Below are 15,033 nucleotides of genomic sequence, written 5' to 3'. Positions count from 1 at the left end.
GAAGATAAGCTTAAGAAAAGGGGTGGAAAACCAAGCCAGGAATAGGAGCAGAGCAAAAAGCAGGTGAACATGACTCAAAAAAATTATTGTGATCATTGCAAGGTTACTGGATACACCTAGGAGAAGTGTTGGAAGCTCCACCTTAAGTTGTAGCCAAAGTAGATGAAGTTAAAGGATGAGGATCCTAAGAAGAAAGGAAAGATGGTCCTAAATATGACTGAGATTGGAGAGCTGCCTCAGCTTTAGCATGCAAACTCAAAATTGAGTTTGATGATGAGGGAACCTAAGATAGCAATTAAGGTAGACCTAAAAGTATGAAAAGAACTCTTGCACTTGAAAATCTAGGTGAAGCAAAGTATCATTAGAGTTATTGTACATCCTAAAAGCCAAAAGAACCTCATATTTGAAAGACTAGTTTAGAAGCTAATGTTGCATACTAATGCTCATCTATGTCCCTATCCTCTTAAAAAATATTCAGAAAAAATGTCGAGTAGAAGGTCACTAAACATAAATTTTTCTATTGTAGCTCTGGTTATATCCTATCCCAATCCATCTTCCACGAGCATTGGTGTGATGGTGGTAAAAGTTCTTGAAAGTCAAAGTATCTAGACCCACACTACTCTCATATTCGCCCTTCGATTACCTCTTTTCTTTGCTTTAACATCAGTGTCACACCCACAACCTATCCACCTATACAGACATTGACTTATCAAATAAGCTTTCTGGCACACCTATCCCTAAGCAGTGAGGAAAGTCTTATACCAAACAAATTTTACGGTACATCTAGTAGGACAACCATATAGTTGCCATCATACTGCTACAAAATGAGATTAATGAAGCAATAGCAAGTAAAGTGGCTACCAGATTGAGGCCACTTAAGAAGCACTACATGATATCTTCATTTTTGGTGCTTGATAGATCGAAAGATTTATTTTTATTATTGAGAATTGATATTATAAGCCACAACAAGTTTTGGTGTACACTATGGTGAAATTAACTGATCCTATCTTTATAGAAGATAAATCGACCCATCGATTATTACATCATGGAAACATCAAGATCTGCAAGAAAGCTGACTATTAAGTTCTGGCCTGCCAGAAGATATATACCGAAACTTATCTTGTGGAGCTCTTGAAACCTATAGACTAAGCAATGAGGAAGAGATCCTGAGGATGCTGGAGCTGATCAGACCGATCAGGCAATCAACGATGCTTAAATAAATATTAGGCTAATATTCGAGCGTGAGATGGGCTTCAGCTATCTTGGTCTACAAAAGGCTGCTGAGAAAAATATTGGTAGAATCACACTGAGACGAGGCTTGTCATTGGAACTAATCATCCTCTTGGGGCGATGAATGGGGGTCACTAGTTCAAATTGCCTACATTGTAGCTTATTCCTACATCGAGGGATGGAGGGAAACCATCGTAGTGGATACCACCACCTCCTTGACATCAATGTCTATGCAAGTCAAATCTATGTATTGAGGAGCAACCTATTCAATCGTATCTACCATATCCATGTGCCAAGGTGCAGACATGATGATGGATTTTATCTTCACCAGATTCTCTATAGTTTCTATCTACTTCTCCAGATTGAGTCTTGCCCTTACCAGATCCTCCATGATCTTCAAATCGACTAAGTTAAATATTATCCAAGTTCAAAATTAGGTTGTTAGATGTGGTGTCAAATACATCCTATCACCCTCCTAATCATTGACTGACGAAATGTGTGTTGTATTGTTTACACCATATCCAGACTGATGATGATCTAAAGGCTGATACATTAAGAGAGGTGCAAACCAAAATACTAAGAGTGCAGACCGATACACTAAGAGCACAAGACCAAGTAATTAATGTATTGACCGAAGGGGGTGAGAGCTATTGGCCTAAGGCGAGATTGTTAGTGGAGAAGTTTAAGGATGGTGGTCCAATACTTATGATTTGGGAGGGGTAGGCGTATTATCCAAAAAGTGAGAAGAGTGGTAGTGCTACTTACCATGCATAGCAATAGTAGGCTGTGGCACACAATGGCTAGAAAACTTGTCAAAATCAAACAGTGGCACCTATCTTCTTACTATCCATGATGTGAGAGGTGAGGTAGCACTACTTATCATGACAATAGTGAGGCATGTGGCATATAATAATAATGACAAGTGTCTAATATGAGTAGTGACACCCATCTTACCAGTTACAATGAACTATTTATAAATATCATATTGTAATATTAAAAATATTCAACATCCAACATATTGATGAATTATATTTTATCTTAGCTTAGATTTATTTTATCCTACACTTTACTTTTCAGTAGGACTCTACCTTAGGAGCAGCGTTCACTTAGATTTTCTCTACTATAGCCCAGGCTATATCTATGCCAATCCATCTTCCTCCAATATGGTATACCGATGGCAAAAGTTCTTAAAGATTAAGGCATATAAACCTATGCTGCTTTTGTATCCTCCCTTTGTTTATCTTCTTTCTGCTTGTTCTAATGCCAGTGGTATACCCATGTGCCTATCCACTCATCCTATCATTGACTTGTTAAACAAGTTTTCTAGCATGCCCATTCCTAGGCGATAAAGAAAGACTTGTGCCAAACAATCCATAATTGATCAACCTTTGATTAAGGCAACTTGAACTGATCCTCAATAGAGTCAAAAATGGTCAAAGCGTATTAGCAAGTACCTTTGAGATGACTTTAATACAATTGTAGATAAAGCTAATAGTTCGAAAATCGGAAGGAGAGCTAGCTACCTTTTTTTTAGGGATAAGGGTTAGAAGAGCAACGTTGAGGAGCAAAATATTTAAATTTTCCATATAAAGCTAGTGGAATAAAGCCATGATATCATTACTGAGAAGATCCCAGAAACGGTAATAAAAGTACAAAGAAAATGCATCCAGACTGAGGCTTATGTCACCCTTAAAGCTGAAAATTACCTCTTTAATTTCATCATAAGAGAAGGGTGTAGCAAGAACATCGAGATTCTGGAAAAGAGGAGTTTAGAGTTATGCCCAATTAAGCTCATATAGGAGCCATGTTAGGAATATTAAGAATCTTATTGAAGAAAGAAAGAAGGATTCCGCAATACCTTCGGTATCGCTAAAGACTGCCCATTCCATTTGCTGTTAGGCAGTCAAACTTCTGATCATATTTGGCTATTTTATGTAACAAGGCAGTATTGTTTTCCCCTTCTTTTAACCACTTGACCTTGGAATGCTGCTTCCAGTAGATTTGTTTATTTTTGTAAATCTGAAGCAGCTCCTTTTTGTAAGCCAAGTGACAATCTTTTTGCAGGGTTGTCAAGGGACCCAATTACTCTTAACGATCTAACGACAAAATTTTATTGAGTAGATCAGATTTGATTTCTCGTGTCGATTGGCACTCCAAAATTTTAGATCAGCCCCAGTTCTCCTCAACTTCATCACAATAGTGGCAGCTGCATCTTCAGCCGTGGGGATTGAATTCCGACCATTTGCCACCATCTCAGTAATTGAATAGTGCAATATCCAACACTTATCGAATTTGAAGGGGCCTTTCATTTAGGCTGAAAACTTTAAGACGACAAGATTGGGGAGTGGTTTGAGTAAGAATTAGCCGGCGCTGATTGCTCAAAATAAGGGTGGAGTCCTATTTAAGGGCGATGAGGAACCTGATTACCATTCGCTCATAAAGTTTGTAAGTAGCATTGAAATCCCCACCGATAATTCAAAGCCTGAGGAAAAGAGTTTTGAGATTTCTTAATTCCTCCTAGGAGGAGAATGTAAGATCATGATCCGTAGGTTCATAGACCATGGAGAGACTCCAAGAGGGGTTCATCAAGCAGTCGAACCAGAGAGCAGAGATAAAGAAGATAGAATCACCTTCCTAATGAGTTGAAGTGGGCAGAATTCCAACCCAAGAGAATGCTGCTAGTAGAGCATTAGCATTGAGATACAGCCAAGAATTTACCTGACCCCAGATAGGGAATACAGGATTGGTGGGGTCACACTCAAGTTTTGATTCCTGGTGTCCAGCCATACAGCAACAGGTAGAGATGACACTCTCTAATGGCTCTCCTCTTAATATGGTCCTCCAAACCTCGGACATTCCAACGTAGAATATACATAGCAAAAAAGAACGACTCCAAAGAGGCAGAAATCCAAGAGAAACGCCAGAGGGAGAGCAGAGTTAAAACATCCACGGCCTCAGCCCTTTCCTCTTCCAGATCAAGAGCTGTATGACCTTGTCAGCATCATGATCGGAGATTGAGAAACCACATTGTCTTCCCTGCTGCACAAGAATTTCCCAATGTTCACTGTTACTTGCATGCATATGTTATAAACCTTTTTGCTCCAAACTACATTCACACTTCAGTGACAGTTTATTTCTAATAATACAACAATGCCAGCCAATCTTTCCGGCCACTAAAATAAACAGGGTGATTCCACATTAACATTTAGAAACTGAGATACTGATACAAGTTCTTCCCTTCTGAATCAGATAGATTCATATCTGAAAGAGGCTGACAATAAGTTCTTTCAAAATTGACTATTTGTTCCTCTGTTAGAGGTGTTGCAGAAATGTCTGCGTTCAATCTTTTTTGAAAGTATCCTCAATGTCATCCCCAACTTAGTCACTGCTTCGGACAAGACTATGCTTAACCGAATTCCATCTTTGGAGGAAAGAAAAGAAAGAGTCTTCCAGATGTCCCCTGACAGTACGCCTGGACCTGACGGGTACGAAGGTAGCTTTTATCAGTCGTGTTGGGAGATTATTCAGGAGGACCTCGTCCCTGCTGTGCAGTTCTTTTTCCGTGAAGGTTCGGTTCCGAAATCGATTAATGAAACCTGACTCTATTACTTGGATCAAAAGCAGCCTATCTTCTCACCAATCCTTACATTCGAGACAGCCGATTCTCCAACTACACTGTGAGTGAAACAATGTGGGCTAGGAACTTCAGAAATGAAAGCAATCAAGCAACCAGATCCTGTTCATCGAGATCTGGAGCTAAAACATCCAACCTCATCATACTTCCATATTGTTTAGGCACTGGTGCACCAGCTTGCACACATGCAAAGCTCCACAATGTAGTACCTCTTCAGCTCATTAACCAGTAGGGTATTCGTGCAAGTCCCTCACGTGCCATACATAGTTTGGCTGTATCAAATCATCAATGGTGGCATCCTTACATGCATGCAGAACATCACCGTTCTAGCGCCTGAAACTTTTCATGACCTCACCTTGTGTCCTCTAGGCCCCTCCTGGGCTTCAGGGTAGTATCCATAATTTGTCACGCTGCCTTTCTTCATTATTCTCAAACCAAACTGCAATGACTAATCGTCACTTGCTCTTCAAATGTACTCTCCTCGGAGATAGCCACTTGCTCAAGTGTTTCTACTGCCACAGTCTCTTTCTCTGGTTCAAAGTCTATGATCCATCCATCAGTTGAGTAAACAGGCTAAGTTCTTTTCCGTTGGGCAACCTTCAAGTTCTAGACCTGCTTGGATGCACATCTCTTAACATTGCTGGAAGCCTCTGGACTCCAAACTGTTCTTTGTACCCGACACCCGGCTTTCCAACTGTATCATATACGGTAGCATCTCTAATTCCTCCTCTCCAGCATCTCTGATAAGGTATCCAGATTACGAAGACGGTTGTCTTCCAGAAAAGTCTTCCCATAACAATGCTTCTCTTTTCTTTCTCTGCAGTACTAATAGACCCTCCAACCCTTGTTGCGATCAGTGGCATGAAAGGCTTCAAAATTGGGTTGTTGATGCTGCACACTCTGATTCCAATTGAAGCAGAATAAAATACGAAACATGCACTAATTTGACTTTGTTAATCTGATGTGAAAAGCGAATAATCTGCCAGGGAAATTGTAATCCATGTAAGTTATTATTTCCAGACCACTCGGATAGTGTATCACTTTCATTTGCAACATGGGAGGAAGTGTATTTTTCTGCCAATTTGATGAGAATATAAACAATGTGTATTACTTTGGGTTGCAACATAAGCCCATGGTTGGACATGGGGGAAAACCTAATCTCTCTCAACCTTCAGCATGCACACAAAAAATAGAATACATGACAAGAAAATCAAGTTGTTGTTTGTTTCCCGGCGACTCTCTGAGCTATCCATCCCAGGCCATCATACAATCCCTCACCAGTAAGAGCACAACAGGCTTGGATGTGCCAGTCATGGTTCTTGATGCTGTGGAGGGAGAGGGCATCAGTGATCTCAGCTGGCGACATTGCATCCTTGAGGTCCTGTTTGTTAGCAAAAACTAGCACCACGGTGTGCTCAAGGTCCCCATGCTGAAGCAGCCTGAAGAGCTCGTCCTTCATGATGGAGATCCGAGCTCGGTCGGTGCTATCTATCACAACAATGACAGCATGGGTTCCCCCAAAATATGTTGCCCAAGAGGTTCTCAGTCTTTCTTGTCCACCAAGATCCCAAACCTGGTTAATTATAGCATGCGGTGAGATGAACAGTGGTACATGATTGCTAAGATTACAATCAAAAAGAATTTAAAATGTTTATGATGAAGACGAATCATCAACAAGAACAGCCTACATGCACCATCAACATTCCAAAATCAAATCATATTTGCTCATCAGAGAGCATGAGTAAAGTGCATTGTAAATAAGAAATGAACTCGACCGAGGATACCCAACAAGTTCCATACAACAAGTTGTGAATAATGTGTCTTTTTTTCAAAAACTTAGTTTGCCAGTCCCGACATAACATGATTTTGATTTTAAAATCTCCTGCCTAAGAGTGAAGAAACAGGTTTTCAAGTTGCCTCCCACTTTCAGCAGGCTGATGCTAAATTTTAGTTTGCAAAATCCAACTGAAGCTGAATAACTGGTAACAGAAGACAGGAGAGAGAACTGAGACAATTTATGTGGTGATGTACATACCAAAAGGGATGATTTCTGACAAGTTCTATACAGGAACAATTTTCAGACTAGATGACTGACAAAGGGTGCTCCTTTATGTCATTATCTATATGGTGGTTGACCCACCTGTGGAGACTTCATATTCGATAGAATTGGAGATATATATCCAGAGTTTAAGGTATCAAACTTAATTATGAAGTCATGATGTACTGCAGGTAGAACTAAAGAACCATCCAATGAAGGTGGCAACAAGATGCACGTATAAGTAGTAGGAAAATCAGGCATGGTTGACAATTAAGTTAGCGTACAATAAATTCAGCAAATATCTGTAGAGTGATTAGTTACAAAGACAACATGCACAAACACATACTTTTGCTGATAGGCCACGTTTGATCTTGTTTTAGAACCAAAGACCTGAAACACTATCCTACTTTTGCTGATAGGCCACGTTTGATCTTGTTTTAGAACCAAAGACCTGAAACACTATCCTACTTTGCTGAGCAAAAGCCACTCATATTCCCCTGCCAACACATCTACTGAAAAAATGCAGAACCAGAAATAATGCAACCTATGATGAATTAATTCTGCTTAAAAACTCTAATCACCAAGGGTTAGACCCACATATTGACTGAAAGAATTTCTGTTGGGCATAACTGAACATAACCAAACACTTTCAAAGTTGAAATTCCAGCATAAAACTGTCAACAACATAGTTCTGATTGACTTCAAGAATAGGCAGCTTTGTTATTAGCACTTATTAATCCGATTGGTCAGTAAGAATGTTTCATTCCTAAAAAGAATGAGCACTTTGTTCTTGGATCTTGAGAATATGGGTGGGGTGAAAACTCTGTTATTAGGTCATAGAGAAATAAGACCGGTCAACTGCATTTATTTCAAATCTTAGGCCACATTTAGCATTCAATATATTTGGATAAAAATCACATTGCAGTAGTCCACCCTGTGGAAATATTGGAGTTCCTAGCCATGTAATGTCAAGACAATGCAACTGGCTACATCAGATTATGGCTTAACAATGCCTACTCTGATTAGTAAGTCCTTAAAAACTTAAATCCAACTCTGTCCAGAATATGTCACCCTTAACCACCTGCTATGCTGATGTCACCCTTAACCACCTGCTATGCTGATTTGACTAGCCGTGTCAATAACATCAAACATGTTCTGCCTTGCATTCTCATGTATGCTTAAACTAGCCAAGTTCCCAAATCCACTGTAAGGATAAACAAATGATCTAAAAAATGTCAGACAATGACCATGCATTAGAACCAACTCAAATTTCATATCAAAGGACTAAAGACATGAACAAGGAAAAAAAATCAGTCCTTTACTCCGTCAGAACAATAAAATGTAACAAAAATTTATTCAACATTCGTGACACTTACATTTTTCCCTTTTTTGACACAAAATATGGAGTAGTTCACTTACATTTTTCCCTTTTTTGAGGCAAAATATGGAGTAGTTCGCATGCTACTTTGTCACGAATTTTTTGACAGGATATTGCTAAACTTGCCGCAGTTTTTCCAATTTTTCACACCATTGCAGGGATTTATTTTGTTAAAAAAATGTTTCTACAAATAGTTTCAATCTGCTGCAGTTATAATATTTTATTAAAATTTTGCCTAACAACAAAAGTTTAACCTCGCCAAATTAATCCCAGACCACTCTACTGAAAGAACTCTACATTCTTGGTCTAAGATTCAATTCTGAGTCCCCCTTGCAAATCCACCACATTAATCCAATCTTGGAAAAAGTACATACTTTCAAGTCTAATAAATTCACAAAATCAATCTCACTTCCTCAAGGTTCAGGATATCCAATATCACCATTTACCAATAATGGAAGCATTAAAACCTTGAAGATTTTATTGAAGGCATGCCCTGAAAACTGGAAACTTCATCAAGATTCCGAAAAAATAAACAAAATTATGTTATCTAGACAAATGTTGTATGGAGAGGGTCTAGGGAAACAAACTGAATGTAAAAGAAGTGAGATTGTTGAGATGGATATATGGTAAAAATAAGAAGGATAGTATGTGTGTCCAAGAAGCATATGAGTTCCTTTAGTTCATGACAAAGTGATCAAGAATGGATTTAGAATTTGAGATGGTAACAAGATGTACAATGAAAATTTTAAGCCCCCCTCCCCCCTCCCACGCAAGAGAAAAAAAAAAGAGGCAAAGACTTGCAATGACACTAAAGGAAGCACATAAAAGGGATGATTGGTGAATGGCAATTCATAAACCAAAGTGAAATAGCTGGGATAAAGCTTGAGGTTGTGAGTATAGTATTTCTATGATAATTTTTTAGAAAGGAGAATAAGAACCATTCCATATAATTACGACCTAGTAGTCCCGTATCTAATCCTCAGCCTCATCAAGTTGAAATAGTTAATGAAACTGAGTATATCAATCACATGGGGAAGCAGGAAATATGAATGCAACTAGAAATGCATCAAAACATTGCCAACATCTTCCTTATGTGACTAAGAGAATAACAATGAGAAGGATGTCTTTAAATGCATGGTAGGCTACAAAATTATATATCTGAAATTTCCAAACCTACTCTCATATCATATATAAAGGCAAGTCTCCATGCCCGTATCTTGCTGATCATCCAACAAATTATGGAAATAACTTTGGATAACTACGATAAATAACAATTTTCACTAGAAACAGACATCACCAATAACCAAATCTTTAGGAGATCTTTAATTTTCTTTCTTATAAAAGTCCATCAGAAAATAACAAGATAACTCTCGTTGTCCACAAATTTTCACTAGGTGATGCAAAATATTTAAAGAAATTAACAACCTATAAGATCACCGACACAATAGCAAATACGAATTCCTGCCATATTCCACCAATAAAGCATCTCAAGACTGATGAGTCATTTGACAACTAGTAACATTGACTTGCTTTCCTTCATCTTACAACATGTACAGCATTTCTAATTTGGGTTGCATTTTTTCCCTCTACCTTAGTTTGAAAACTAGCCTAAACCGACCTAAATAGGTTCAGATTTGTCAAGAACTTTTACTAAGAGGATACCTTGACCGGCCGGTGTATATCGTATTACTTGATACTTTATTTTCCTTCTCTAAAAAAAAAACACTGTGACCTTGCTAGCAATACAAAACAATTAAAAGGATGAGAAAGAATGGTGGGAGAACAAGGGGGAATGCTTATCAAGTACAGTAAACTAAGTTGAAATGACCTTGCTCGTTCCACCTAATATAGAAGCACCCTTGTTTAAACGAGGTTCTAAGTTTCGGGTGAACCAATTGGTTTTGACCAAAACAGACTGGTTTCAGCCAAAATCAAAGTGAAATAGACCAAAATTTTCAGTTTTGATCAGTTTAGACCAGATTCGTCTAGTAAAAACCGTCTAGTGAAACGCCACAGGCGCGAAGCGTGGTAGATATGCGCCGGAGGAGCATAGGGAGGAAAGGAAGCCTGGACAGTGGAAGAGCTGGGGGAGGCCGGGTCATTTGACAGAAATGGAAGGCTTTTTCCGAGCGGCTCATTCATTCTTGGAAAAAGAGGGAGGGAGTGAGCCAATGTATCAATAAATAGATAGAATCAACGGAAGACAGACAGCGCTACCTACATGCGAATTAGCTTCCGAGATCGAGCAGTCTCAATTTCACTACATTGCCTAGTTTCAACCAGTTTCGATCATTTTTGGTCCAGTTTTTGTAGTTCAGCCAAAACTGATGGGAAGTATTACATTTTTTTAAGTTACAAGTTAATATGTTTATTATTTTCTAACATTGACAAATCTATTCAATTACAGATTTATCACAGGCTCTAATTATCAATCAGTGTTGTTTTTGTTTAAGCTCTATTATTATGATGGGTGAGCTGCATGTTGACATAGCAAAATAAAGTGGCCTATTATCTATATGAATTTTTTTCTTTGCTTTCAAGGGTTTTTTAAGTGAAATAGAATGAAACATGCTTATGTAGTCCTTCTTTTTTTTTTGTTGCATAGATGGGCCATTAATATGGAACTGAATGAAATATTCTTAGACAGGTGTTTTCTTGCCTAGATGGGTTATTCAAATGAAGTAAAACAAAATATGCTTGGATGGGTTTTCTCTTTCCTAGCTATTAAAATGAATAGAATGAAATATACTTGAATGGTTTTTTCCTTGATTAGATTAGTTTAAAATAGAAATAAAATGAAATGTATTGAATAGATTTTTTCTTTGCCTAGCATAGTTATTAAAATGAAATATGTACTAAAAGTTTAAAATACTACAAAAAGGAAAGTAAACATGAGAACTGTACAAAAAAAATAGAGAAATATGGAGGTAGATTAAAGAATTATGGAAAAGCAAACAGAATATATTTACAGTGAGTGGAAAGTTAGTATAACGCAACAAGCTTCAACATATTTTACTTCCAATTTGAAACTAGCTTTGACTAGATGAACTATCATCCTGAATAACTTAAAAAGCAATAAAACAACATGAAATAACTTATCTTGGTTTTAATTATTTTTCCTTTTTGGTTTTTTTTGTTTTTTTGACTTCTTTACTGAAACTCCAAAACTCAAAGCAAAACTGCTGAAATTATAAAAATTGCTGAAACCAGAACTCTAATCAAGGGGCAGAAATCAAATCTGAGTTTTAAATCCTTGATTTGAACTCTGATCCTCAAATTGCTAAAAGCTTCCTAATACTCTTAAAGAAAGATTTGGAGGCTTCTCAAAGATAGGATGTGACCATAAAATGATGAATGAAGCCCAATTCATAGATACCATCTTGAATTGTTCTTGCATTAGTTTTCTATCAGCAGAGTGGTGGTCTGTTTACTTAAAAGTAATCTATATCTGATCTCAGCTTTACTCTTCTAAAATATCATTTTAGGCCTTAAAAGCACTAGATTGCATTGCATTCTAGGACCTTCCAAAAAACAGGTTGGGCACTAGCCTAGTGCACATTAACAGGTTATTAGTAGTTTCTCTCAGTTTTTGTTATCTTTAAGCCTTTGTGCAATGCCTCATCTTAAGAAAGCATACAAAGTCTACTCTTTAGGTTTCTTACATCACTTAAGATCATCCAAACATCTGCCACCAACAAAGCATGTCTAAACTGTACTGATCTTCCAAAAACAATCCTAATCTAACAGAATTGGAGTCTGCATGTTTCAGATAAGCTTAACTCTTTTCTCTTTTTGCTTCTTTACCAAAAAAGATTGAAGTAGTTATTAGGTCAGTGCTTCCGAATAAAAACCATTCCCAATAACACAGAATGAGCACCCATAATTTGAGTTGACCCATTGAAGATCTTGCTGATTTTCTCTTCTTCAAATAGCAGAAACCTATTCAACATTAAAAAAAATAATTCTAAGATCTTGTTAGTATGCACCATTGTTAAAAGTTAAAACAAATCTGTAAATGGTTCTTTTGAAGTGCTTTAACTTGCCGTCCACAAAATTCAATCTGAGAATTCTTTAAAAGTTGATGACAACTTTAATTAGAATGTAGTAGTGCCAGTTGGTGTACACACCACACATAAGAATACTCTTGTAACCATCTGTATTAGCAATTAAATTGCTTTAAAATTCCTAGGAGTTGTTCTCACCAAGCAATCATAACTTAATTGATCCCAGGCTATACCGACAAGAAATTCAAGAAATAGGAGAATTTCGTCCTAAGACCATGATATCTGCACATGCCCCCACCACATTGAATAAGATATTGATGACAGTAGAAAAGGATTGAGTAGAATATATGAATTAGACAAGCCATTACAGTATATTTTTTATGGAGATTCCCTAAACATGATATCTCCAAGTTTAACTTTGTTACCAAACAATTTACTAAAAATCTTTTTACTCTAGTATATGACTCTCTCAAGTTCTAGCCATTTATTTCACTCCCATGAGTATCTTCAACCAATAAAGCCAATCAATAGTTGGAACAATCTATATAGTTATAGTTATGCTTATGGTTATGCACGTATGTCCAACCAAATAAACTTAGATGGTCGCTGACTCCTTTTTTATGCTTTCAAACTATCCCGCTTTCCGAATATGTTTGAAAGCCCAAGTCAACTCTTCCTCTTTGATCCACTCCACATACCAATTTGAACTTATCTGCAGTTCCTATAGCATAACTATCAACTCTCAAGGTTAATCTCATGGATCTTAGTGAGGATATGTACAAGTTTCCCTCCATCTCACCATACACTTAGTAAGGTTAAACCAAGATTTAACCTTTGCCTGAAAACTCTCTGAAGAAGACGTCCACACAACATTCACCCACCCCATCTATTGTCATTTTACTGAGTGCTCAAGAACTAAGCTTTCAAGCTAGAACCTTTGAAACCTAAGGGCCTGTTTGGTTGACAAGTTTTGATAAAACAAGTTTACAAAAAAAAAAAAATTCATAATGCATGAATTTTGGAAAAATGGTTGTTTGGTTATATATTCAATAAAACCCATTTTGCTGAAACCGGAAAGTCACAAAACCTAAAATATGTGGTATATGAAAACATGTCCCCTACTTTTTTCATAAAACATGTTTTACAGAAATCATGTTTTACAATTAAATGTTTTAGGAAAACTCACAGACAACAAAACAGCCCCTTAGTCTTGGCCTCATTGCATCCCAACACTTAAGTCCTAATGATGACTGGGCAGCCTTTGGTGTGTCTCCCATCTTAAAAATATTGGGTACTTATTATGCCACTTCCATTCTCAGTAATTATCACAATCTGTATCTACAGCAATTTGTTTCATAATTTTTCATGCAACCTGACAGACCACGGTGCAAACGTTGTTGACATAAAACAAGAGAAAATTTTTGAAACTTATATCTTATCTATATTTCTTGTTATTAGAATAGCTATTCATCTGGATTGGGTAGAGATATCTCCCATACCAACTCCTCACAATAACCAGAACTAGAAACTCTTCACAGTAGAACATATGATGACATATCGTCAACAAAACTTCAGAACATTATAGGATAAGAAAATTCACTTCAAACTTGTCAATGGACCTCCAAAAGGCATTTTAATGGTCATAGTAAAAACGTTCATTTAACAGACAGCAAAAAAAGAAAAACAAAATCCCTTTTTCTAGTACAACATTTTGTTAACGATCAAGACACTTTTAATCTTCCGACCTAAATTTCTTTTTCCTCACATTAGTCCTCTATTAACTCAGTAATATGCTGATAACTAACGATTCATGACATCCAAAGCTTTAACATAATTCAAATAAATGATCAACCAAAGCAATCAAACAGTACCGTAAACAAGAAAAACAATCAACTGCTGCGAAACAGAATTAAGGGGGAAAACAGAAGACATAGTGACCGACCTCAAACCGTATATTCTTGTAAACAACTTCCTCGACATTACTCCCAATGGTAGGACTGGTGTTGACAACCTCTCCAAGATGCAATTTGTAAAGGGTCGTCGTCTTCCCGGCATTGTCCAACCCAACCACCACAATCTTGTACTCCTTCGCAGGGAACAACACGAACCAAAACCTCGACAACAGCGCCCCCATCTTAATCCTCGAGATCTAACACCTTTAGCTCCAATCTAAAATGGAGAAGAAATCCAAACTGAATTCGAATATCGACATAAAAGACTATAAAGAATCTTGGAAAAAAAACCCTAATTTTCTCCATCGATATAAAGAAGCGGAAGAAATTGGAATGACGAATTGATCCAAGATAACAAAGCGGGAACAGCTCGGAATCGACGCAGGGAAGAGACGAAGGAATGAAAGGGATCTTACCTGGCGACGGAGAAGGGAAGAAATTGAAGGATGAGAGCTCGAATGGTGCTCTAATGGCGAAGATCGGAGGATTTTCTCCGGCCTTTTTCTCCGATGGAGACCAAGCGGGGAAGAGAACCAGAGAAACCCTAATTCGGAGGAGAGGGGACGAAACGTCGAAGGAGTGAGACCGAATCTATTTATAGAGCGCGATGCCTTCACGGGCAAGGACGACGAAACTTACGGGCAAGGATCGCTGCCGGGGCCAGCGTGGAATGGTGACGTGGACTTCAGGAGTCCTTTTCGGCCACTGGTTATTAATTTTTGTGTCCATATATTCTAGTAAATATGAATATAGATATAAATATTAAATAAATACTAAATTAATATTCATAATTGTTC

At 37.6% G+C, this 15,033-nt stretch overlaps 1 protein-coding gene across 1 annotated transcript; it reads right to left on the bottom strand.

Moving 5' to 3' along the window:
* Positions 1-5,844: 5,844 nt before the first annotated feature.
* Positions 5,845-14,822, bottom strand: LOC103716360 (ADP-ribosylation factor-like protein 5). The gene is made up of 3 exons (XM_008804322.4): positions 14,653-14,822; positions 14,227-14,453; positions 5,845-6,437 (listed from the first exon to the last, which is right to left on the bottom strand). The coding sequence occupies exons 2-3, from the start codon at positions 14,416-14,418 to the stop codon at positions 6,075-6,077; spliced, it is 555 nt and encodes a 184-aa protein (XP_008802544.1). The 5' UTR covers positions 14,419-14,453; positions 14,653-14,822; the 3' UTR covers positions 5,845-6,074.
* Between the last annotated feature and the right edge of the window lie 211 nt (positions 14,823-15,033).

This window comes from Phoenix dactylifera, chromosome 11 (assembly GCF_009389715.1).
Source record: "Phoenix dactylifera cultivar Barhee BC4 chromosome 11, palm_55x_up_171113_PBpolish2nd_filt_p, whole genome shotgun sequence".
NCBI lineage: Eukaryota > Viridiplantae > Streptophyta > Magnoliopsida > Arecales > Arecaceae > Phoenix > Phoenix dactylifera.
The sequence above is the reverse complement of the archived record's forward strand: the minus strand, read 5'-3'. Positions and strand labels throughout refer to the sequence as shown.

Coding starts and splice junctions, on each gene's coding strand:
- LOC103716360 (XM_008804322.4), bottom strand. CDS start 14,418: ATGGGGGCGCTGTTGTCGAGGTTTTGGTTCGTGTTGTTCCCTGCGAAG. Junction 6,438..14,226: donor ACAAGAATATACGGTTTGAG/GTCGGTCACTAT, acceptor ATAATTAACCAG/GTTTGGGATCTTGGTGGACA.